We start from the raw sequence: 26,080 nt of genomic DNA, 5'->3' as shown, positions 1-26,080 counted from the left end.
GGATAAAGCCCTCCAGGGGTCCCCATCTCAGCCCATGCCACCCAAACAGCCCCGTTTCCCCTCCCCCATCTCCCTCCGTTCCTGCAGCACCCCGTGGACCTCCGGCCTTGGCACTTGTAGTCTTCCTGCAAGGACCATCTCTTCCCAATGTGCACGGGTCCCTCCAGGGCTCTGGTCCAATGCCCCCCTGCAAGTGAGGACTTCTGGGACCCCCTGCACCACAGCGACCTGCCCCTACCCTGCAGGGCTCTTCTGAGACATACACGCCCCTATGTGTTGCCCTCTTGTCTCTCCCAATAATGGAAAATGCTCCATTGCGGCAGGGACTTTGTCACGTGCGCTGAGCAGAGGCGAGGATTACCGCCGCGCCCTTCCCGGACAGGCCCTCAATAAAAAATTGCGAAAGACAAATGAATGAGATGGAAACACACCCACACTCGCCAGCCCTGGGCTTCCTCTCCTGCCATGGACGCCTCCCCCCTGCTCACTGTCCAAAGGCGCCTCCTGTAATCCTCCTCCTCCCGCCAGGAGTCAAATGACACCTCCTTGATAAGCCTCTGCCCACCCCTCTGCCGCCGACGTCTCGGCCCCGGGAGCCGCTGGCCCCTTCTCCTTGGGGAGAGAGAGTGCCCTTTTCAATTAAATTACACTTCTCCAAATCGGAGGGCCTCCGCAGGTCCTGCGTCCAGCCTGTTGCACCGGAATTAACACCCACACCAACCCCACCAGGGAGCACATCCCAGACAGAAGATCATGAGCCTGTCTTTCACTTTACAACAGGAATTCCTGACCCCGCTCTGGATTCCCGCTAACGAAAAGCATCTGTACTCGGGTTCAACTGAAACCGAGTGCGGGGCGCCGGCACTCCCTCGGGATCCATCCGTAATCAGTCTCACAATCGACCCGGATGGTGCCTTTCAGATACTTGCGGGCCGGTCACGGAGATGCGGCCCCGTCCAGGCGACCCCTCCCGGGCCGCAGACCTCCCCTGCCGTCACCACCCCGCGCCTCGCCCTCCGGGGTCGCATCCTCGCCGGGACCGCAGGCGCCTGGGCTCCGGCCCTCCCCGCCGGCACCTCCCTCCACCCACGCCCCCGCCCCGGCGCTCACTCTTTGTCACCCCGGTCCCGGAGTGTACACACCCTCGGAGCCCGGTACTCCTCCCTGCCAGCTGCTGCCGGGACCCCCGGGCCCCATCTCCGGGCCTCCGGTCCCGGGGCCCCCGCCTGCCGGCCTCCCCGCCCCCTCCTCCCCGGCCCCTCCCTGCCCCGCCATCCCGGCCGAGCCCGCGGGCCGGCGGCGACACTCACCCGCGCCGGGGGCGCCGGCTCCGGGCCCCGGGCTCCGCCACCAGCGCAGCAGCGCCCGCGCGGGGTCCAGGCTCACTGCGCAGCGCTGCTGCTTCACCCATAGCACCGAGCGCAGCGGCTCCGCGGCCCCCATCGCGCCCAGCGCCCAGCGCCCAGGGCGCCGCCGGGTCGGCCAGGCTGAGGGAGCCGGGCAGGCGCGCAGACACCGAGGGGCGCTGGACCGTTAGCGGCCCCTGGAGCCCGGCCGGGTCGCGGCTGCGGCGGCGGCTGCGGCGGCGTCGGCGTCGGCGGCGGCGCGGGGCGGGCGGCGGCGCGGGGCGGGCGGGTGGGCGGTGCTGCGTCACCCCGTACGCAGAGCGGCCGCGGGGGACCAGGCGGGGGACGGGGAGGGGGAGGAGCGGGGGAGGGGGAGGAGCGGGGGAGGGGGAGGAGCGGGGGAGGGGGAGGGGGTCGGGCTGGGGAGGAGGGCCGGACTGCGGGGACTGGGAGGGGGCTGGACGGGGGAGGGGAGGAGTCGGCCGGGGGATGTGGGGCGGGGCGAGAGGACAAGGAAAGGCCGCGAGGGGGACCGGGCGTTGGGGCGGGGAGGGGACGAGGAGGGGGACGGACGAGGGGGGTGCCGAGCCGAGGAACCAAGGGGGGGTCTGGGCGGGGGGACCTGAGAAGGGGGCCGGGCGTGGTCGGGGGGAGAGGAGGGAGCAGGGAACAGAGGAGGGGGCGGGGGAGGGGCCGGGCGATCAAGGAGGGGGCTGGGCTGGGGTCTGGCCGCGCGGACCGGGTGAGCTCGCCCGGACGAGTCCGCAGGGCTTAGCTCTGGCCCGAGGAGGTGGCTTCCCCTTGCCGCCGATCCTGGTGTTCGGGCCGCTGTGGCCGGGGGCGTGGAGCTCAGTAGCGCCTCCCTGGTGGATCGTCGGGGGCCTCCAGGGGCGCCGAAATGCTGCCTGGGTGGTCGTGCAGGTGTGACGGAAGGCCTTTGGTGGGCTCCGCGCCCCACGCCTGTGCTCCTGCGGCCGCCCTGGGCAGCTTGACTTTGGGCGTCGGGCGGCATCTTGGATACCCCGTCTCCTCCTCTTGAAGGCCTGGTATGCACCCTCTGGAGGTGTGGACTGTGCTGGGGCCAGCATGGAACTGGGCACCCTCTCCTCTGCTTATAGGCCACCCTCATGACCACCCAGGGAGGCAGGTGCTGCAGCACCCCTACACTCCTAAGGGGGCAGTTTTAGGCACTGGGGATTGAGCAGTAAGGGATGGAGCCAGGCTTTGAACCAGGCAGTCTGGGTCAAAGGGCCCTGCCGGGCCTACACACCTAGGTTGAGGACAGATTCCCCCTGAGGAGGCACGTCCTGGTCACAGGTAGCAGAGGTGTGGCTCAGAGGTCTGCCAGGGTCCAGCCACCCTTTACTGCCCACTGGAGTATGTGTCTGGGCTGGGGGCTGCAGAGAGCAGCTAGGGGTCCCAGAGCCCCAGGTTCTCATGGCCAGCCAGCCTGCTAGGGGAAGATGCTGGAGTATAAGCGGCCACCAGAGGGGAGGGGCCTGCAGGCTGGCAGGCAGGGAAGGCTGGCTGGAGGAAGCAGTCTTCCTCTTAGGGGCCTGAGAGGAAGCTGGAAGGGGGCAGGCAGCTGAGCCCTCCTCTCCCCTCCTGAGCAGGCCCAAGGAGAGGGGGGCTGCTGTTTTGAGCAGTTTGCTGAGAGGCATCGCCCTGGTGCCCCCGGATTCTCTTCCTCACCACAGTGCTCAGCTCAACCGTCCCCTCTCCACAGGGGGCCTTCCCTGACCCCCTGCTAAGTGCAGCACCCAGCCCAGCGAGGCTCCAGCCCTGCTCTCAGAGCGTGTCCGCCCCCTCAGCAGATGGCAGAAGGGCAGGCCTGTGGCCTCGCTGCCCGTGGCTGGCACTGGGGAGCCACAGGTACAGGTCTGATCCTGCCAGCTCCCTGTGATTCACTCCTGCTGGGAGCCCAGCGCCTGTTCAGGCTGGGTACAGGGAATCAGGAACCAGGATAGGGCAGAAGGTGGGGTGTGAGCTCTAGCCCCTCCCTTGGGCAAGGCGGGCCTCATCTCCCTGCCCCGTAGGGCTGATGGCAACAAGGCTGCTGCTCTGAGGCTCTGAAAATGTGGATATGAAATGTCTATGGAAACCTTGCACCAGCACCAGGCGGGGGGCTGCTAACACCCTGCTGCACGTGAGGAGGGATGCCAGGAAAGGGCCGGTGGGCAGGGACTCAGAAATGCCAGCCTCCCTGTGTGGCCTCTCCCTGTGGCCTCCCTGGGCTGGGCCCCTTCTGCCCTCCTCGGTTACTCACACAGGATCCTTGAGTGCCACGCGTCAGCTCATACAATCCTGTAGCCAGGGGGGCGCCCAGAGAGGACTCAGGTCCCCTCCCCATCCCCGCCCTCAGGGAGCTCTGTGGGGGAGGCAGCAGGCATCAACTACGAAACACTGGTGGGGCCCCGAGGGACCCCACCCTCCTCACCTGACAGACTCCAAGGCCAGAGGCCAGGCCAGGGAGCTCTCAGTGGCTGTTATAGGCTGCGTTGTGACCCCCTAAAATTCACATGCTGAAGTTCTGACCCCCAGGACCTCAGAACGTGAGTGGAGTTGGAGATAGAGTCTTTACAGGGGTGATTGAGGTATAATGTGGCCTTGGGGGTAGGCCCCAATCCAGTGTGACTGGTGGCTTTATAAGAGAGGGGATTTGGACACTCAGAGGGACCATGGGGGATCGGGCACAGAGGGTCAAACACATGAAGGGGCATCAAGAGGGCAGCCATCTGCAAACCACAGAGCGAGGCCTCAGAGGAAAGCAACCTGCTGGCACCTTGATCTTGGACTTGCAGCCTCTCTGAACTAGAACTGAGGAAATGAATTTCTCTTGCTTCAGCCACCCAGTCTACAGCATTTTGCAGCCCTAGCCAACCACTGCCGTGGCCTTCCACCCCAGGGGGCTGTAGTCTGGGGTTTGGCTGGGGAGGGCCCTGGCCAAGGCGGGACCACATGCTTAAACCAGATGGAGAAGTTATTGAAATAAAGGCCAAGTTTTCAGAAGATGTGCTTCCTGCACTTGAGCTGGATGGGAGAGGGTTGGGCAGGGGGTCAGGCCCTACGTGAGGGCTGTGGGCCCGTGACTCTGAGCACAGAGCTGGGGGCACGGAAGGAAAGAGGCGGCTTTGCCTCAGAGCAGCTGCTAGGCCCCTGCTGCGCGCCAGGTCCTGGTGGGCCCGTCAGGAGCTGGCGGCAAAGGCAGATCAGCAGAACAGCCACCAAGAACCTTCAGAGGCTGGGGTGACTTGGCCGTCTGCGTTCAGAATGTGCTCCGGGCTCCCTTGCTGGCCTTCCAGCCACCTCACCTCTCACCTTTCCCATGCTGGGCCCTGGCCAGATGTCCTTCCCACGTGTCTGCCTGGGAAACCCCACCAGCCTTCTCCTTTAACGCGGCCGAATCCCTGGGCAGCTGGCTTCATGGGGCTTCCTCGGGGCTGCCCGTCCATGGCCTCATCTCCACCTGTGGCACCGCAGAACCTGTTGATGTTCTGGTGTGTGCACATTGCTGGCCGTTCCTCCACGGGGCCTAGATGTGCCCCGGCAGCCAGCTGGGCCCGAGAGCACAGGCTCAGCTCAGCAGCCTGGAGCCCCGCTGGGTCAGGCCCTGCCCTGCCACCTGTCCCATCCCGTGTCCAGTCTGCAGGCTTGGGCTGCTCCCTGGTGGCCTGACTGCCCTACAGCCTGAACTGGCCAGCTTGTCTAGGCTGGACATCTTGCCCAGCATTGGCCAACGCCCCCTGGGTCATGCTGTGCCTGTCCAGGTTACCTCACATGCAGGCTGCCTGGACCCTGAGGTCCTGTCTAGGCCCACAGCATTGCCACCCAACCCCCACAAGCATCCTGCCCACTGGGTCATCCCTGCCGGAGGCCCACTGGCTTCTCCTGCCCACAGAGCCCTGGCTGCTAATGGGCACCTGGCACTGTCAGCACCTTCTGGCACCATCCCTTCCATGGCCTCTGACCTACTTTCTCTCTCTCCTGGGAGCCCCTGGCCATGTTGACTGTGACAGCTCTGCTTATCTTCCCAGGCTTCCTGCCCATAAAGTCAGCATCACACTTGACATCAGCATCCTGCTGGGTGGGGGTGGGAACACCTGCACCAGCTGCACACCGGCTGCCCTCAGTGCCGCCCTCTGCCCTCTGCCCTCCATCCTGCAAGAAGAGCTTCTAACTTCCCGTCAAGTTTGACTGCCTGGAAGAAATATCCCAGGGAGAGTAAGCTGATAAGTTACAAAATGCACATCCCTGTGACCCAGACAGCAACCTCTGGAAGTGGGATTTATTTGCCCCATTTTACACATGGAAAGACTGAGGCCCTCAAAACTAACCTGGCCTGTTCAAGTTCTACAGAAAGGTAACTAGCTCAGTGGGAGTCCCAGGGCCACACTGGTGTAGGAGAGTCCGAAATATGAGAATAGGGGACACACAAGTGCAGCCTGCATCCCCATCAGGTCTTGCCCCAGGCACTCCAGCCAAGCCACCCTCCGGGGCACACAGGACTGTCCTGCCTGACATGCTCTTGTGGGTCCCCATCCAGATTCCCAGAGGCTATACTGCAGAGGCTGGACCTGTCCACCCGGGAAAGCCCCGAGCCTGGGCTGGCATGGAGGGTGGCCCTCAAGGGTGGTGGCCGGAGGGTGGATCTGAGCTGGGAAGGGCCAGTTGGGTGCAGCCAGCGCAGAATAACACCACGGGTGGCCAAGGATCAGGGCTGCTCGCGGACCTGGGCACCGTGGGAGCAGTGCACCCAGGGGAGGGCCCGAAAGCCAGGATCAGGTTTGGTGTGCTCCCCAGGCCTGCTCGGTGACCCGCCTGGGTCGGGTGCTGAGAGGATGCCTGGCATTGTGCTCAGCACCAGCTCATCTAATCCTCAAGCTGCCACTGCTCTGCAGGTGAGAAGACAGTCCCGGTGAGGTTAGGAACTGGGCCAGGGTTATCCGGTAGCAAGGGGTGGAGCAGGGAATGACACACAAGGCTGTGGGACCCCGAAGGCCGCCCTCGCACAGTCTGGCCGTCCTGTCGGCAACATCCTGGGTTTCTGTCCCCATGGGGAGCAGGCCCAGAGGCCCTGAGCACAGGCCTGCCTTGTCTGGGGGATGCTGTTTGCTTAGCAGCAGACCGTGCTGGGGAAAAAGCCAGCTCCCGGGGGCGGGGGGAACTCTGCAGAGACTCCGCTCCCATCTCCGCACCTAGAAGAAAGCTGGCTGGCTGGCTGTGGTCCTCAGAGGCGGCGAGAGCTCAGGGAGGGTGGGGGGAGGGGCACCTGCACGTGAGCCTGCGTCCCCAGGCCAGCAGCAGAGTCCACTTCTGGTTCATGCAGTACGGCCTTGACTCCTCGGGGGTGGGAGCTGCTGCAGTGTCCAGCCTTGGGGCCCCGGGGGAGGAGGACCCTGGGAGGTTCCCAGCCAGTGGCATCTATGGCCCAGCATGCAGCCCGGCTGAGTGGCCTTTGGTCGGGTGCAGTGGGATGTGGGGTGGGGAACACGTGACCTGGTGTCCAGAGCTGCCGGGGACACGGCGGAAGTGATGCTTGCACAGGAAAGCCGTCAACTATGGTCTTCAAACAGATCAGGAGAGGCTGGATAGCACACCTGGCATGTGCATTTGCCTTTTGATATCTGAGGTCTGTAAAATATAAGAGGAATGGGCCTCCCTGGTGGCGCAGTGGTTGAGAGTCCGCCTGCGGATGCAGGGGATACGGGTTCGTGCCCCGGTCTGGGAGGATCCCATATGCCGCGGAGCGGCTGGGCCCGTGAGCCATGGCCGCTGGGCCTGCGCGTCCGGAGCCTGTGCTCCGCAACGGGAGAGGCCACAACAGTGAGAGGGCCGCATACCGCAAAAAGAAAAAAAAAAAATATATAAGAGGAAATTGCAAAGCCTTGGGAGACGTGTGATCTGATTCAGCCACAGGGTGTGGGAGGGCAACGGTAAGTTCCATGAACCTGGGACAGGAGTCAGGGGATGGGCCTGCACCCCGAGCAGTAGGAGGAAGCCTGCTTCTGCCAAACCCAGGCGAATGCAAATAACACCTTCTGGAGAAAAGATGATCTTAAAGATGAAGAAAAAACAAACACAGTCTGGGTTCAATCCAGAAGTTCTGCTGCACAAACAAAGAATCTACTATTGAGTCCAAAACAAAACCCCAAAAAACAAAGGGAAGAAGAATCAGTAGAAACAACGTGCACTGCCAGCCCACCTTAGAGAATGATTGAAATCAGCTACTGCAGAACCAAGACAAACCTGGCAGTGATGGCTGGCCAGAGGACACCGTACATGGAAGGACAGGTGGGAAGAAGACCAAATAAAAGGCGAGCTGGAGAGCTGCACCCTCGCACACACGGTTTGTGTAGCAGAAGACAGAAAAGCAGGGAGGAGGAGGGCATGAACCATGAACTTAGGGCGCAGGGCTCAGGTCAGGGAATCTGGACCAGCTCTCTCCACCCCCTTGACAGATGGAGACACTGAGATCAGAGGGGGGCGGCAGCCTCTGAAGAAGTCCAGGAAAGCAGCTGTTCCTCTGACTCAGGCTCACTGAGCCCTACTGTGTGCCAGATACTGGCAGGTGCAGGGACCCAACCCCCGGAGCAGAGCTGGGCAAGGGCTCCTGAACAAAGCTCCCTGTGGGATGAAGGGGGAAGGATGAAGGTCTTAAGAGAGGCATGCCTTTCACAATTTGCAGAACTCAGCCAGGAAACAGAGGGAAGTCACAAAGCCCTGCAGTGGCAATGATGCCCACCTTTAATTGACAGCCTGCTCTGGGTCAGTGGGGACCCAGTTCACGGCATTCCTTGGAGATAAAAGTAATTGCGCCCATTTTAGAAGCTCAGAGGGACAATCTGCTACTTGAGCTGGGAGTTGAGTGCTGCTTTATCTGAGCTAAAACATATGCACGGTCTGTTTCTAAAGGCAGACTCCCATATCAGGAATCAGAGAGTGCCTGTAAGATCTGTTTTTGTTACGGAAACATTCCAAAAATCCTCAAACAACCAAACCAAAAGATAAACAAGAACATTTTAAACCCTTTCTCAGATGCCTTAAAGTCCCAGGGCCCCCGGAGCTTTGTTTTCGTGTCTGGGGTGAGAGGCAGCTCAGGTCATTTGCTTGCCAGGCTGCATTCAGGGTGAAGGTGAAGGGACTTGGGCAGACTGTCTAGGTTTAGGGAAATGTCTAAGTCTTGCATCTTATCTGCAGGACTCCTTACAGAAAACCGCTGTGATTTTAGGAGCTGAGATTAACAATTGCATCGAATGCTGTTAGAAGGATAAATACACCAGGGAAGGAAAGGGCTGTCCAACAAAACTCCTGGGACATGTTGATCTTCCAGCTTTCACTCAGCAGCCAGAGGGATCCTTTTTAAATGGAAGTCCAGATTTCTTCCTAATTCCTGCCCTCTGCCCCCAGGAACCCCCGCTCCTGTTCCTGGCTCAGCTCCCCGGGGCAACTGGTCTCTCATTTCTTTCTTTTTTTTTTTTTTTTGCGTACGTGCGCCTCTCACTGCTGTGGCCTCTCCCTTCCGGACACGCAGGCTCAGCGGCCATGGCTCAGAGGCCCAGCGCTCCGCGGCATGTGGGATCTTCCCGGACTGGGGCACGAACCCGTGTCCCCTGCATCGGCAGGCAGACTCTCAAGCACTGCGCCACCAGGGAAGCCCTGGTCTCTCATTTCTTGAACAGCCAAACGTGACCCTACCTCTGGGCCTTTGCTCAGAGCTTTCTCCTGACCCTGGACCCTGGACCCTCTGCTGGTTGCATGGCTCTGATCTCCCTTCCTTCCAGCCTGCTTAAATGTCCAATGAGAGTGACTGTCCCATCTGCCCCCTCCCTTAGTCAAGCTCCATCCCCTGCCTCTCTATTTTTCATGAAACATCTATCACCACCTGAGGCTGTTCTAGATATTTCTGTGCTTGTTCATTTAAGGCCCATTGTCCACGCTGGGATGTGAGCTCCACAAGGCAAGGCTTCGTGCTGGACCCCCAATGATTATATGTATATAAGATATGAGTACAGTCATGGAAACTGTGTTGGTTGACCGCAGTTATGAAACTGTGCACCTCAAGTGCACGACTTGAACCAATGTACCGGGACTCGAACCCAATCAAAACCCAGATTGGGACTTGAACCCACGTGGCTGGGACTCGAACCCAGCCAAAACCCACAGTCTTCCAACTGAGAGCACACATCTGGTTTCAGGACTTAATGAAGCTCAGGTTCTTGATGTCTCTTGGCAGAAAGAATTCATATTTAGAGAGAAACACACTCCACAGACAGAGTGTGGGCCATCTCAGAAGGTGAGAAAGGCACCAGGGTATGGGGTTGTCAGTTTTTATAGGGGTGGGTGATTTCACAGGCTAATGCGTGGAGGAGTATTCCAGCTATTTCTGGAAGGGGCGGGGATTTCCAGGAATTGGGCCACCGCCCACTTTTTGATCCTTAGGGTCACCTTAGAACTGTCATGGCGCCTGTGGGTGTGTCATTTAGCTGTGCTAATGTGTTACAATGAGCATATACTGAGGCTCAAGGTCTAGTGGAAGTCAACTTGTCTGCTATCTTGGACCCATTCGGTTCTAATCAGTTTATGTCATGTCCTCGGGCTGTGTCATTCTTTCAAAGGTTGTGCCCTGCCCCCTTCCCTCCTGTTTCAGTTACACAAAGAGTCTTGGATGGATTAAAACACGGATCTCAAAGGTGTGTCTCTGGCAAAGGCTGCTCTGGAAACAAAAGTGGAAAAGGTGAAGCTGGGGAGATCAACATCCTTCCCTCCCCTTGGGGCCCCTGGTGACCTGCTCTGTGGTCTAAGATCCTGCTGGAAGGACCGACTCGGTGACATCCTCCCAGATCGTCCTGATTACTCACTCCCCATTGTCATCATACCTCAGTGACTTCTGATGGCATCTCCGTCACTCTGCATATTTGCCCATTTTGACTTTCCACTAGACTGTGGCTCAGCCTCATTACTACCCACCCCACACACACCGGCACCGGGTACACTGAGAAAGCCAGTGTGGAGCCTGAGACCAAGGCTTGTGAGCAGGCAGTTTACTTGGGGGAGAGGGCCTGGGCACAGGAGCAGGGGCCTGAACCGGTCATGGGGCTGGCCACACATCCACGTGATCACGCTCCATCGTGCAGTTTCCAGGAGCCCGGTGGGTTGAGCCTCAGGATTGGCCACCCCACTTTCACCCCCAGGGTCCCCTCCTGACTTTGGGTTTTGCATTTGCAAGAGTCTAACCATTTGTTGTTGTTGTTGTTGTTTTTGGCCGTGCCACATGGCTTGCAGGATCTTAGTTCCAGACCAGAGATCAAACCCCTGCCCCCTGCAGTGGAAGGACAGAGTCCCAACCACTAGACCGCCAGGGAAGTCCCTGGCCTTTTTCTTCTGGATGTGCCTGGTATGAGAGAGACCTGGGGCAGAAAGACCGCACCCAGCGCAGCTGAGCCTGGCGAGGGAAGGTTATTTGTCCTGCATCAGCTGGTGGCTGCATCTGCAGGAATAAAAGGTGGGTGGTGAGGCTATGAAGAGGCATGAGAGGTGATGGGCATAGACTGGGAGGCAGATGAGGCCATGGGCCTTGTCTTTTTCATTTTTGTGTCCCTTGTGCCCAAACAGAGCCTGGCAAAGTGTAGGTATCCAATAGATATATGCTGAATGAATGAATGAAAATGCAAGCACAGGAAAGTCAATGGAGCAATTTCGATTTGAGACAAAATTGAGTTTAAACCAGGAGTTGTATATAGGAATACTGACTGTGGCAGACGTTAGGGCACAGTGGAGACTGGGGCACACCAGACAGCACCTTCCTGTCAAAAGGTGACAGGGCCCTTCAGCTTCATGTAGGAACATGAAGCTTCCAAGAGAAGCCAGAAACGCACATTTGTGTGCGTGCGTGTGTGTGTGTAACCTTGTGATTTTTATTTATTTATTTATTTTTTGCAGTAGTTGTGCTTTTTTTTTCTTCCCAGTGGACAAAAGTAACAGGGTCACGGGGGCCCAGAGAAAGTTGCTGGCTAGGTGTGGCGGGGCCCCGTCACACAGCTAGGTCACATCCTATGGCCTAGCTTTGCCTTTTTAGTGCCAGCTTCACTGAGATACAGTTCACATACATATAATTCACTTGTGTAGAGCATACAGTTCACTGTTTATTAGCATATTTATCATAAGCAAATTTAGGACATTTTCATCAGCCATAAAGAAACCTCTGTTGACCAAAGAAAATGCACAACCTGAAAGTCAGACATCAAAAGTCAGACATCGGGCTTCCCTGGTGGCGCAGTGGTTGAGAGTCCGCCTGCCGATGCAGGGGACACGGGTTCGTGCCCCGGTCTGGGAAGGTCCCACATGCCGCGGAGCGGCTGGGCCCATGAGCCATGGCCGCTGAGCCTGTGCATCCGGAGGCTGTGCTCCGCAACGGGAGAGGCCATGGAAGTGAGAGGCCTGCGTACCGCCAAAAAAAAAAAACAAAACAAAAAACGCAGACATCAAAAGATTACTGCTAATTAAAGAAAACCAGACATCTAAGTTAATGAATTTAGCACTTTTTATTTATATGGGAAGACACAAGAGTCTGGGCTCACTGAAATCACTCCTTTGATAGGCACCTTAGCTATCTAGGGCCAGTGTCCTGTTTTTCTCCATCCTGAATCCCCTCAGGGTGCACCAAAGGGGGTGGGGTGGCAGCTGCAGTGGCTGAGAGCTTGATGGTCACAGCATACTGGTGACATTCTTTGTCCACACCTCCTACCCCTTAGCAGTCACTTCCTTCCCTTCCCTATCCCCGGCCTTAGGCAAACACTAACCTACTTTCTGTCTCATGAATTTGCCTATTCTGGATATTTCATACAAATGGAATCATATAATATGTGGCCTTTTGTGACTGGTTTCTTTCACCTTGAATAATGTTTTTAAGGTTCATCACGTTGTAGCCTGTGTCGGTGCTCCATTCTTTTTTTTTTTTTTTTTTTTGGCTGCGTTGGGTCTTTGTCGCTGTGTGCAGGCTTTCTCTAGTTGCAGCGAGTGGGGACTTCCGTGTCTTGTCTCTCACTTGGTTCAGAATGTGGGAGGGATGTTATTTACCAGCCCCCCAAATTCGATCCACTGCCTCTGTGCCCCCTTGGGTCTAACCCCACCCTCCTTAGGGCCCACTGTCCCCAGTATAGACTCCTGCCTCAGCATCTGAAAACCTAGGTCCATTCATTTCTTTTTCTTCTCCTCTTGAATGAGCTCCTCCGGGGCAGAAACCCAATCCAATTGCCTAGTCTCTGGGGCCCAGTGAATCAATCTCTGGCCTTTCAAGTGCCGTGGTTGACTGGTTATGTCTGCCATTGGTAGGGGAGGAGCAGCAAGACACACGTGTGAGGTTGTGTTGAATCAGGTTCCCAGAAAGCGCCAGCTCCAGAGTCTGATGTTGGGCTCTGTAAAAAGGCTTTCACAAGACCACAGTCATCATGGCAGGACTGCGACCTGAAACAACCACCACATAAAGAATCATGGGCAAGCTGATCATCAAACCTATGTTGACATTTCTCCAAAGAAGATTTGCAAATGACCAATGAACAGATGGAAAGATTCTCAATATCATTAGTTTTCAGAGAAATGTAAATGAAACCCACAATGAAATACCACGTTACATCTGTTAGGATGCTATCATTAAAAAAATGGAAAATAACAAGTGCTGGCGTGGATATAGAGAAACTGGAATCCCGTACACTGCTGGTGGGAATGTAGAATGGGGAAGCCACTGTGGAAAACAGTTTGGCTGTTCCTCAGTAAGTTAAACATAGAGTTTCCATATGATCTGGCAATTATTTGAAAGTAGGGACGCAAACAGATACTTGTACACTTATGTTCATAGCAGCACTAATCACAATAGCCCAAAGGTGGAACTGACCCAAACGTACATCAGTAGATAAATGGATAAACAAAATGTGGCATACCTGTACCGTGGAATATTACTCAGCCATAAAAAGGACTGAAGTACTGATACAACATGGATGGGCCTTGAAAACATTATGCTAAGTGAAAGAAGCCAGACACAAAAGACCATGTATTGTGTGATCTGTTGATATGAGATGTCCAGAAAAGGCAAATCCACAAGGAACATAAAATAGATGAGTGGTTGGCAGGGGCTGGGGCGGGGAGAATGTGGAGTCACTGCTGACGGGTCCAGGGTTTCCTTTTGGGGGAAATGCTCTGGGACTAGATAGAGGTGATAGTTGCCCAACATCGTGAAGGTCCTAGATGTCACTGAGTCATACACTTTTAAAGGGTTACAATGGTAAATTTCGTGTTATGCGTTTTGTTTGTTTTGTTGTGGGCTTTTTTTTTTTTTTTTTTTTTTTGGCATGTGGGATCTTAGTTCCTCGACCAGGAATAGAACCCATGCCCCCTGCAATGGAAGTGTGGAGTCTTAACCACTGGACCGACAGAGAAGTCCCTGTTATGCATATTTGACCACAATTAAAACTGATTCCTCCTGCAGCTGCCCACACGGGAGAGTAGGGTGTCCCCCGCATGGCCGTGGCGGCAAAAGTAGAGACACATGGATTCTGGTCAAGGAGGTCAAAAGGCAGAAATGACGGGCACAGTGATTGACAGGATGCAGGGGGCATGGAGACGGAAGGATCTAGGTTGACCGCACCCTGTGTCTGGGTGGGTGGGTGCCTGTCACATGTGTGGGAGGACATGGGAGGAGCAGTTTGGGCACAGCGATGTCTGTGGGGTGTCGGCAGGCAGCTGTGTGCATGCGTCTGGGCTGGAGGTCATGTCCAGACTCCTTGGTGAACAGATAGGAGTGGATCCATGCGGTGCAAGAGAGAGGGGGCCAGGAGCAGGGGCCCCGCGTCCTTGTGACCGGGGACAATGCTGGACCATGCCAACCATGCCGCCTCATTGCAGCAGGTGCCCCTTCCCCTCTTGGAAGGTTCCCTGCTGGGTGAGGATTTGTGTGGTCCCCCACCACAGGTGAGGGCGGGGTGCTGTAGGAGGAGCCCCTGAAGGAAGGTGCGATGGCCCAACCAGAGAGGTGGGAGGGACTCAGGGTCGGGGTGGCCTCAGGGAACCCCAGGTCCACCTGTGCCAGATCTGAGACTTTGCCCCCGCCTGCCCGGGCCTTGGATTTCGCCCAGATATCACAGGGTAATGAGAGTAGAGCAAAGTGGTCCAGAACTCAGGGTTCAAATCCGCACTCTGCCTGGGAGGAGCTGCGAACCTTGGACCGGGTTTCTACACCTTGGCACTGACATTGGGCGGGTCATTCTCTGTGGCGGGGCTGCCCTGTGCACTGTAGCATGTTCAGCATCTCTGGCTTCTACCCAGCAGAGGCCAGGAGCCCCGGTTGAGACAATCCAAAATGCCCAGACATTGCTAAATGTCACCCCCAAAGAGAACCACTGCCTTAGACAAATCACTTGATTTCTCAGTGCTTTGGTTTCTTCCTCTGCAAATGCAGATACTAAAGCCCACCTCCTGGGATGCAGTGAGGTTTAGGTAGTATCATGAACGCAGAGCACGTGGCGCACTGTAAGGGCTGTGTCAGTTCAGACAGTAAGAGGAAGCACAAAGTATCCGGCCCAGTGCTGGGGACGCAGCAGGCGCTTCTTCTCGTGTGGTTTTGGCCACGGGTTTTGGAGGCTGGCTTTAGGGAAGGCAATGAGGAGCCCGAGGCAGCTCTGGGAGAAGCTCTTAGGAGTCACTTCTGAGTATTCCCGCTGCGATGGCCTGCACCCTGGGCCATAAGACGCTTGGGAAGTCCCAGCCTGGCTCCGCGGCCTGAATGGAACGCCCGTCCTGGGCCTGCTGCTGCGCCGCTGGCCCCAGCGGTGGGCTTTGCGGCTGGGGGGAGCGGGCTTCCGTGATTGCCAGGAGCCCCCGCCTTTCTCATCTCGGAGCAGCCAACCACTAGCTCGGCCAGGAGCTCGCCCTGCAGAGCAGGCTCACCGGGATCGTCCGTCCCGGAAGTTCCTGGTGACCAACCCCTCCCAGCCTGCCTGGCATGCCCTGGTTTTGGCGCTCGACGCCCCACACCCTGGCAAATCTTTCCATTTTAGGCGGGTGGCCACCCTGGGCTGTCCCGATCCAGGTTTCCCAGGCTTCCCCAGGCGTGGAGCTGGGCAGCTGGGCCCCTGGGCCACTGAGCTCTCCAGCTGGGCTCACCTCAGGCGGCACCAGTTAGGTGAACTCATTTAGGCCTGGAGTAGAAATAGAACGGGCAGCACCAATTAGCAGCTTCTTGTGAGCTGGGGGCCGACCTATCCACCAGAGTGTCCCTGAGGACAGACCCTGGAGGGTCATGGAAAATCCCACTTGCAGTGTTCCTCCACTGGTGGGAGGGGCTGTGAGGATGTCCCCTCCCCTGGGAACACACCCAGCTTTGCCTCTTGCTTGTCCACAGGCCAAGGGCGAGAGCCTTTGGGGGCAGGGGAGGCACAGACCCCAGAGATGCTGATTCCGTCAGTCGGGGGTGGGATGGAGGTGAGATTCTGCACGTCCCACACACTCCCCAGGTGATCTGGATGCTGGTGGCCCTTGCACTGCCCAGCGAGTCGAGGTGGGGTCCCGCCTCGCTCTGTCCCACCCGGAGTCCAGGGTCCAGGCCCTGAACATGCTCTGCACCTGGGCCTGGGAGCCACCTGCTCACCGCGCAGCCCTAGAGGCCGGCTGAGGAGTAGACGTGTGGACGGGGCCTGGCACAGAGCTGGTGCCGGGTCCCTGCTGCTGGGAGCTAGTTTCGGCCTTTCTGTCCAGTCGGAACTCTGGCCTCTTGGACCCACAGCAGCTGGTGTGGGCAGAGACCCCTGGCTAGGGGCTGAGGGACCTCTTCTGTTCCAGGCTGCTCTGCCAGCTGCCCAGGTGACCTTGGGCCATTCCCATCACCTTTCCAGCCCACTGTCTCCTGTCCTTCCTCCCCTTTGCGGGACTGCTTCCTGTCAAGCGTGGAGGGGCAGCAGAAACGATGCTAGCTGGGGAGTCTGGGACGCTGGGGCTGAATCCAGCTCAGCCTTAGATATATCGCTGGTTTCTGGGCCTTGAGTTGCCCATCCGCAAAGGGGAGTGCAGAAGTGAGGACTCGAAGGTGCCCCCATCCGCCGGTCTCTGACAGTCCAAAGCTCCCAAGCACATTCTTGGCCCCAGGCACACGGCCCTCTGTCTGCTGTTTTCTCTGTACCCTGTGACCTCCCTGGGAGCAGGTAGTAGGAGAGGGCTGAGGCCAGGTACACAGAGCTTGCCTTGTCTCCTGCTTACACTCTGCAGAAAAAAATTCACCCCTTCATTAACCTCTTCCTCTTCCAATAAGGAAACAGGCTGAGGCTGGCATGACCACGAGTCAATTCACAATGTGAATTCAGATCCATAGGAAGATGTTTAAAGGATGCTCCGTTGCCAGGCTGCCACCTCCGCCCTGGGGGCAAGTGGCCTGCCAGTCAGGGCCAGCTGATTTCTGACCCCCACTGGCCACCCTCACAGCCAGGGCAGGAATTCCCGGTGGGCTGCAGGCCTGGTTGTAGCCTGAGAGGAAAGTCAGTCTGGGTTGTAGTTGAGAAGTGGGAGGGGCTTCAGGGTCCTGTAAACTGATTTCTCCAGTGTTCACAGATCACCTCCTGAGTGCTGGAGGCCCCACCCCGAGGCAGGCCCACCTGGGCCCCCAAACTGATCAAAATCCCTGATGCTTGCAAGCAATGCTTGCTCCTCAAGGCAATTCCCTACGTGTTGTCTCCTTTCAAGAGCCTGTGTGGTTATCACGCCCATTTCACAGATGCGGAATGTGAGGCCCAGAGAGGGGCTGGGATGTGTCCAGGTCACACGGGGTTGGGGCCACCACTCTGGCTGCACACAGTGTGCGATGCCCATGACTCAGAGGGACGCAGGAGATGAGGGGAGAGGAGCTGGGGGAGCTCTGGGGGCTCGGCAGGATGTGGGTCCTGGCGTCCAGGATGGCGGGGTGCCAGAGGGGGCCCGGGGGCAGGGCTCAGGAAGGCGGGTGCCACCTCTGGGGATGGTTAGCGTGAGGAAGCTCAGACAGATTCCTCCTCTGGGGAAAACACACCCAGTCTCTCTTCCCAATTTCTGCCCTTGGGTTCCTCATCCATCCCACCCGGGCGGCCTGTGGGTGTGGTGACTCAGGCCCGTCTCGGCTCCCACAGGCCCTGCCAGGCCACGGGCAGGATGCCCGGCCCGGGGGACGCAGGGTGTGGCCGAGGCAGGCAGCCATGGAGGAGCGTCTGGGGTCAGTGGCTGACAGCGGTGACCGAGGAAATGAGGAAGCAGGGGAGCGGGCAGGCAGGGGGCATGGCCGCACTCGGCCAGGCTTGACAGGTGCTCAGTACCCCGCCTTGGCCGCGAGCCCAGAGCAGGGGATGCTGGAATGCAGGGCCATGTGGAGCTGAGGGCCCAGCAGGCCGCTCTTCAGCAGCTCAGCAGCTCCCCTTCACTCTCCCTCCCTCCCTCCCCTCCCTCCCTGCCCCCACTTCTTCCTTCCAGCTCCCTCCCTTCTCCCTTGATCTTAAGAAGAACCCTGTGAGGCACCGAAGGTGGGCATTATGACACCATTTTATAGACCGGGAAGGCGAGGCCCGAGAGAACTGGGACTTGCTCAGGCATCTTCCCCGCTCCCTCCCTTCCCTGTCCTACCAAGCCATCTCCTGCCCAAGGGGAGATGCTTCTCCTAGACTGGATGCTGGTATTTATAAGCCATGTAGCCTGGTTGGGGAGCAAGATCTCTCCCTTTGAGCAAATCCTGCCATGGCCAAGATTTACTGGGCCACGGAGAAAGGAATGAAAGTGTTCCAGGCCCTACGCAGCCCATCTGGGACGGGGCGGGGGGCCGGGCACCAGAAAGCCCCCGAGTCCCCGCAGCCCGAGCGATGGGGACGGAGCAGAGCTGGCGTGCGCAGACAGCGCCCGCAGGAGCTCACATCACAAATTGCAGCCAAGAGGGGCGCAGGGGAGGCACCGCAGGCGGCATTGGGGCCCAGAGAGTGTCGCCAGGCCCATCAGCTGGGAGGGCGCCTGGCATCATGGACTCCTGCCAGAGACCCCTCTCTGCCCACCTTTGCTGGCCTGGGCTTCTGCCCTGCCGGCCACCACCCTCCACAAGCTACCTAGTGTTAAAGGCCAGGGTGGGCTGTGTCCAGCCTTGGGCTCCGGGGCTGCCCCTATGCCAGGGACACAGAGCAGGCTGCTGGACCTGGGAAGACCTGGAGGATTTTGGTAAGGGCGCCCGGAACTCTGTCCAGGCATCTCACTTCAAATATGGACGCATTCCTCCTGACCAGGGACCACCGCAAGCAGCCTCATAGGCTCCTTACTCCTGCCCCCGGCTTATCCCTGGCCTGCAGGGTGGCCCAAATCTTTACTTCATTCTGCGCCATCTAGAGACGGCTGGGAAATGCTGCACCGAGGAAATTAGCCTCCAGCAGAATCTGCTTCCCCGGGTCTGGGAAGATCTGGAGGCTGGGTGTGGAGGGGGAGGGATGGACGTGGGAAGCCAGGAGAGAGCTGGGAAGGACTGTGCCTGCTTAGCTCGAGGAGGTGGATCGGGGATTCCTGCACAGAGGCCCGCCCTGGGGCTGTGCCCTGGGGCTCCTCTCCTCCACCCCAGGTCTGTCTGCGCCCTGCCCAGCCCTGCCCTGGGACATGCAGTGATGGAGGGACTGAAGTGTGCAGAAGTCCCTTGGGTGGTGCCATAGGGTCACTTCACAGCAGCTGTGCCCTGGGGCTGCCTTCAGATCCATCACTAGTGAGCCTAACTGGCCCCAGAAGGGCTGGTCCCCATCCCCCTGTGATGTCCCTGGGGGATCTGGCTGGGCAGCCACCGCCTTTCTCTGGAAGAACCAGTCACACCTGCAGGTCATCCAGGAAGCGGGAGGATGGCGAGGAATGGCCAGTGCAGACCCCACGGTGCATCCCTGAGTCTTGGGGCTTGTTGCTGGAATCACAGAACTGGGTGGATGAAGACTGGATTCCGGAATTTTAATTTTGTTCTGGGCCACTGAGCATGTGGATGTAAAGTACAGCAACAACACTGCCCCGCTCCCAGTGCCCTCAGAGTGTTTTGTGCCTGTCCTGGCTAGGCTCTTCTCCTTCCAACGGCCTTTCCTCCCCGTGTATCTGATCAGATGGAAGTTTCTGGAGTGTAACGTTCACCCCAATCTTGGAGCCGGGAGGCAGGCTCATCAGCTCACCAGCCTCTCCCAGCCTCCGCCTTCCTCTGGGGGTGTGGGAGTACCGGAGGGAGTGTCGTGCAGGCCGTCAGCCTCTCCACAGCCGTCCATTCAACCAGCAAATGTTCTGAGCAGCTGCCACGAGCAAGGCTGGGCTCATACACTGCTTGGGGAACGGCGCCCAGACCGCACCTCTTTCGGAGAGATAGCGAGCCACCCGGGTGTGACACGGGAACACTCCCATTGGCTGGAACAGAGCAGGACAGCAGGGCAGGCAGCAGGGTGGAGGAGGTGTTTTTTTGCAGGTTAGCAGGATATAGGTGACCATTACTTATTTTTGGCTATAAAACATTATGTAGAAATAGAGCAGTTTATAGCAGGGGTCTTCCTACTTTATTTTCCCTGTCTACTGGTAAAAAAATTTTGAACACAAATCCCAGTAGGTGCAGAGTAAGGCTACCCTCCTTTACCAAGTGATTGCTTAAGGAATAGCAGGCACCTAAGTCTCAGCTGGGCAGTGCAGGCATTCTCCTGGCCACTGTGATTGGTTCAGGGATGGCGCCATCGGAGTGAAGCCCTGGAAAGAGAACTCTCTCTCACTCCCCTGGCTGTGAACAAGGACGCCTGTTGCCCTGGTGGCTGCTGGCAGCCAAATTGTGACTATGAGGGAAGCCAGCCTGAGACCAAGTCTGCCCACAAAGGGGGACAGAATCCAGACCAGTGCAGAGAAATGGGTCTGCAGCCCACATTGGACTGTGTCAAAAGCCTTTCTCGTACCTGGACTTTCTAGGCACTGAACCAATCAATCCCCTTTAGTGTTTAACTCAGCTGAATTATGTTTTCTTCATCCGGAAACATCTTAACTGACCCAATGACCTTCTAGAATTTTTCTTTTGGGTCTACACGTTAAACTTTTTCCAATAAAACTTGTAACCTGACTCTCAACACTTAACAATAAATTGTGAACCTTGTTAAAAAACATGAAGATGGAGGTCACCATTTTTAATGGTTGTACTGTGTTACACTGGTTGTCTCATAATTCATTTAACCCGTTTCATTTGCAGTGGGACATTTAGATTGTTTACAACTTTTTACTGTTTTCAGTAATGTTAGAGCATGTATGTATCTTCATTCATTTGTCCAACAATTTCCTTAGGATAAATTCCTAGGAGAGTAGTTGGAGCATCAAAGCATATGTGTATTCACAGGGCTTTTGCTTCATCCTGTGAAATTGTATGGGACACCAACCTGTTTACACTCCCACCAACACCACTTCCTGGCACTGTGATCAACATCATCCACCCTTTTTCATCTTTGCCGGTCTATTGATAAGTGGTATTTATTTTTTTACTTAAAAAACTACTAAAAAGTCCCACTTTCAGGTTTCCTGGTGGCGCGGTAGTTAAGAATCCGCCTGCCAATGCAGGGGACATGGGTTTGAGCCCTGGTCCGGGAAGATCCCACATGCCGCGGAGCAACTAAGCCCGTGTACCACAGCTACTGAGCCCACGTGCCACAACTACTGAAGCCTGTGAGCCTAGAGCCTGTGCTCCACAACAAGAGAAGCCACCGCAATGAGAAGCCTGCGCACTACAACGAAGAGTAGCTCCCGATCGCCGCAACTAGAGAAAGCCCGCACGCCGCAACAGACACAACACAGCCAAAAAAAAAAAAAAAAAAGTCCCATTTTCATTTGCTCATTTACCACTTGTATTTCCTCTTTGAATATGTCCTTTGATGTATATATTTAAAATATATACTTAATTACGAAATCAGGCTGTTCCCCCTTGGGGTCTTCTACTTCCTCACTTGTAAGATTTCCGTATATTAATACTGTATCAGACATGGCATATATTTTGTCCAATTAACAATGTAATGACAAACCAAGCAGCATATTTAGGTCGTCAAATCAGTTTTTGTCAGATGGCCCCTGCTGTAGGTGGTGCTGGTAGGGCAGGAGGTGTTGAGGTCTCTCCCCAGCGTCCAGGCCACGCGTCCATGGCTAGCTACGAAGGGGCATGCTCACTGACCAGGCTGCTGTGGCATTTCCAGGCCACACAGATTGGTTCAGGGGTGGCAGGTAGGTGATCCAAGTGGGCCAGCAGAGGTGCCCCGTGACCACGTGGAATGAGGCTCACCGTATGTTATAAAGCAGCTTACATAGTCTGGAGGCAGCGAGTGTTTATTCTTCACAGTGATTGGTTACAATTTTGTTAAATGAAAGGAACTGGTTAGTGGTTTCCTCAAAGCAATTTTGGGGAACAATTTAAGTTTCGCTTATGATTCGCAGAAGAATAAACAAGAAGTGACCCAGGTCATGTTCGCCTCGCTTATCTTGGAAAATAAGCTAAATTGAACTTTGCTTGTGTGACTAAACTGGTTTTGTCTGCTCGGGGAATTTTCTGGTCTGGTCTCCGTTTGTGTATGATTGGAACACATGTACCCCGTGTGTGGGTCTCAGACTGTTCGATGCATCCACAGGAAACCGTGCACAGCCTTGCACTGGCCCAAGGGTCCCACTTTACAGCCGAGGAGGTGGTGGTAGTGAGCACACGGCTCCGCGCCCCCCCGAGGCTGCGCCCTGACAGAGCGATGAAACCTGGGGCGCCGCCCTTCAAGACGTGTGTCGGCCCTGCATGGTGCTGTGGCCCCTCCGAGTGAAGGCGTGGGTTCAGGAGCCAGGGGTGGGAGCAGGGGGCCCCGACTGTCATCACTCTCAGGGGAGCTTGTGCTTCCTGTTCTCACAATTCTGGCCTCTTCTAGAGGTCCCGAATCCCAGAGTGGGGATGCTTTCAGAAAAGAACACAGCGAGCGTCTCACTGAACTTTAAGTTCACTCACTTGGAGGTCCTCGTGCCAGGAATCTAGTAAGCAGGGAGAGGTGTCTCCTCCTCACCATGGGGGAGGCAGGGGTGCTCCTGGGTGGTGAGGGCAGCAAGGTTACGTGTGGCACCTACCTGAGCCACTGGGGTGTTTCTCTGACCAGCATTAATGGCATGTGGGCAAGTAGAGCAGCCACGGCCTGAGGAGGGCACCATCAGGGACCAGTGGCTCCAAGGCCTCTAGGATGAGAGTCTGGATCACTCCAACGGGTAAGTGACCTAGAACAGCAGAGGTGCTACCAGGTAGGGGCAGGGTTAGTGTTGGCAGCGGGAGGGCGTCTACAACAGGTGATGGTGGAGGGCCAGTGACTGTTGTGGCTCCAGGACACGTCGTCAACCTTCCTCTTGGAAGTTTAACCAGAAAAGGGACCAACCAGAATCCTGGAGACGTCTTCCTAGACAGTGAACTTACGTGAAGCCAGCAGATCTGCGTGGGGCAGAGGGGGGGCTGCCGCAGACGTGCTTGCGTCACACCGCCCAGACTCCTCCTACAAGACGAAAGGTCTCGTTCCCCTCAGTTGCTGGCAGCGTTGGCTGCTGATGGCTTGGAGGTAAGTCCCTCCTTGGGACCTGACCTTGGCAGAAGGCACTTCCTCTCCCAAGGTTATGCACCTTCGCAGGGGGCAGCCCACATTCAGTGACTCGTCCGTTCAGCTGTGCAAAGGCTCTACCGGCTCATCTCAAGACATCTCTGGGGGCCATCCTTCGGGGTTGGCCCCATGTTCCCCTCCCAGTTTAACTTTTCCCCAGTAAGCCATCGGCATGGAAATATCTGTCTCATAATCTGCTTCCTGGGGAACCCAGCCTTTACCACAGATCTTGCCATCCTCAACCCCCACCTGTCAGGCAGCACCCAGTTTTCTTGTCTCCTGGCTTCGGCAACGACGTTCCCAGTTGCATTTTGTCCCGTCATAGCTACTCACCCTGAAACAATAGCTACAAACCTATCAGTGGACCTGACTCCTCCAAGCCTCAGCGCTGTTCCTTCATTGCTGCAGCATTTATGCTTGCCTTTTCCAAAAAGCGTTTGAGGTAGCTCAGTGCATAACAGAATGAGAGTTCCCTAATTACATTTTCATGTATTATGAAACAATTTATACATGCAAAAAGTCATAAAGGATAAAACAAACACCTGAACACAGTCCATCTGCCTTAAGAAATAAAGCATAAAACAACTGAACTCTCTGTAAATTCCTCACTGATCAAAGTCTCCACCAACACCCAGAGGCAACCAGACTCCTGAATTTAGCTTTTAGTATTCTTTTACTCTAAAAAAAGGGAATGAAGTGGTATCATACCACATGCATTCACATTCAACTTTTTTTCACTCAACATTGCTTGTGAAATCCATTCATGTTGACATGTAAGTAACATTCATTTTTACTATTGTATAGCATTCTCCAGAAAACTATGTGTAATTGATCAGTTTCTCCCAGGAGCAACATTGCAATGAACGTTCCTGTCTTTGCACACAGGCGAGTGGCTCTAGGGTACACACCTGGCTTGTAGGGTATGCTCATCTTTAACTACAAGAAATTGCTAGATGGCTGTCCAAAGTTATTGAATGAATTTATGCTCCCACCAGCAGTGAATCGGTGCACTCCGATTCATGCACTGCTCATAAATCCACAACCTCATCAATTTTGGCACTGAGAGATGTTTACATTTTTTGTTAAGTGTGAAATGGTATGTCCTTGGTTTTTACAGTAGCCTGAATCTCAGTGAAAGGAAGCCTCTTATGTTTGCCGCTCAGGTGAATAAAGGCTCACTCCTTCACTCTCTGTGCTCATGCACACGTCCTGTTTGACTCCTGCATGGGTCCCGTTCCTCGACTCTACCTCTGCAGAACTCCGGCTTGCACGCCTGGCCTCCTTCCAGATACTCCCTCACACCCATCTCTACCACACGCCCCCGCCTGAACCCATTTCTGGAGATTCTAACTTGACTTTGTTTTTTGATGACGTTGCTCTTGATGCTGACCTATGCCTGCCCACCGGTCCTGGGACTTCGCCCTGACCTGTCCTCCCCTGCGTAACCCCGCCTCCTCAACTGGAGACCAATATGTCCCCTAACCTAGTGCTTGGCTGAGGCCTGACATCTGACCTCAAATCCAACATGTCCTAAACCAACCATAAACCTGGCTGCAAACAGGCTCACTGCTTGCTTTGAGGTTTCTGTCGGTGGTACTAGTAATCCTTTGCTCAGATAGTCTTGAAGCCTTCGAGTCAATCTTAGTCTCCCTTTAACTAACTCCCTCCCCTAAGAGCCAATAGACAGGAAAGCATTAGGTAAGTTATGGGGAGCAACCAAACCTAAGATGTTATAATTACATCCAATCAGTCGCTCGCTGACTGCTGTCAATCTTCCCTTTCTAAACGCTATTATCTTAGTTCTGCTGCCACCCCACTCACTGATTCTTGCAAGAAGCTAAATTGAGCCGGGGAAAATCCCTTGTTGGCAGGGCACCCCCGAGGATGTCAGGAGCTGATCACTGAGGAAGACCTCTGGGGAGGCCCCGGGGCTGTATACTGGGAACAGATCCCTGGGGCCTTCCTGAGCCCCACTAGGCAAGGATCCCAGGAGGCTTCCTGAGGCTATGTCCAGGAAGGGGTCCCTAAGGATCCACTGAGGCTTTATCAGGACATCTCTGGAGATTCACTGAGGTCATGAAAGGACAGGATGCCGGGACAGTTCCTCAGGCTCTGCAGCATGGTAGCCCTGAGTGTGTACCGAGGTTCTGTCAGCAGGGGATCCCCAAGGACCCACTGCGATCACCTCAGGGAGATTCTGTGGCTGTGACAGAAGGGGATCCCTGGAGAGCTCCCATGGTTGTCATCCGTTTAACAAACGCTTACTGTGTTAGTTGTAGAAGCAGAAGACACAGGTCTCACCCGCCCAGCAGTATCTTGCAGTACCCTACGGGCTCCGTGGGAAGAAAGACAGGCGGTAAATGTTCCAGGGCAGGGACAAGGGCTGTGGGAAGCCTCTGCTATTACAAGACAGGATAGAAAACTCAGTGTTGCAAGGGATCTGAGAGAGCCACGCGCTCTGCTCTGAGGGCCGGGGGCAGCCTTTACTGAGGCGCTGGCTGGCATACGACTGAGATAATACAGGTAAAGTACCTAGCACAATACCCTGCGTACAGCAAGTACTACATCAGTGTTACTTATCATAAGTGAGGAGGCACGGAAAACTTTGATCAGAAAATATCATCAAGAACTGGCACGCGTCTGTCAAGCGGCTCCCCAAAGCCGCACTGCGCTCCCGTCTGAAATGCCGGTCCCTGACCTCTCAGGTTAGGTCTACCGCCAACAGAAATATAATGCAGCCACATACGTAACTTCTAATTTTCTGGTAGCTACTTTGAAAAAAAGGAGAAAGGAATGTGAAAATAATTTTAGCAATACATTTATTGAACCCAATACACAAAATATTTTACTTCAACGTGTACCCAACATAAAAATCAGCGTCATCATTCCTTCTTTGGTACTGAAGTCCTGGGTGTATTTTACCTGCACGTTTCAAGCGCCGATAGACGCCCGCGGCCAAGGCTCCGGTGGGGGAATCTTCACCCTTCAGCCGAAGTCTGCCAACCCCCTCCTTCCCCGACCCACCTGCCCCCTCCCCGGACCCCACCACCTGTGCCCCTCACAAGCCCCGATCACTTCCTCCTGCTTCTCACCTCGCTGCAC

General features: G+C 56.1%; 1 protein-coding gene across 6 annotated transcripts in view; it reads right to left on the bottom strand.

Moving 5' to 3' along the window:
• Positions 1-1,574, bottom strand: part of CERK (ceramide kinase) — a 52,321-nt gene extending 50,747 nt beyond the window's left edge. For 4 of the 6 annotated variants that reach the window (XR_014017113.1, XR_014017114.1, XR_014017115.1 and 1 more), the window contains exon 1: positions 1,311-1,574. Coding sequence is in view for 3 of the 6 variants with exons in the window: in XM_081249873.1 (XP_081105999.1) it covers positions 1,311-1,443 (133 nt within the window). In the remaining 3 variants the exon portion in view is untranslated. Of the gene's footprint in view, positions 1-1,142; positions 1,213-1,310 lie in introns of those variants that run through there. The other 2 variants (XM_081249874.1, XM_081249875.1) reach the window with 2 other exon arrangements.
• Positions 1,575-26,080: the final 24,506 nt, after the last annotated feature.

The sequence above is a fragment of the Mesoplodon bidens genome, assembly GCF_964165515.1.
Source record: "Mesoplodon bidens genome assembly, chromosome: 11".
NCBI lineage: Eukaryota > Metazoa > Chordata > Mammalia > Artiodactyla > Ziphiidae > Mesoplodon > Mesoplodon bidens.
This window is presented reverse-complemented; position numbering and strand designations above follow the sequence as displayed.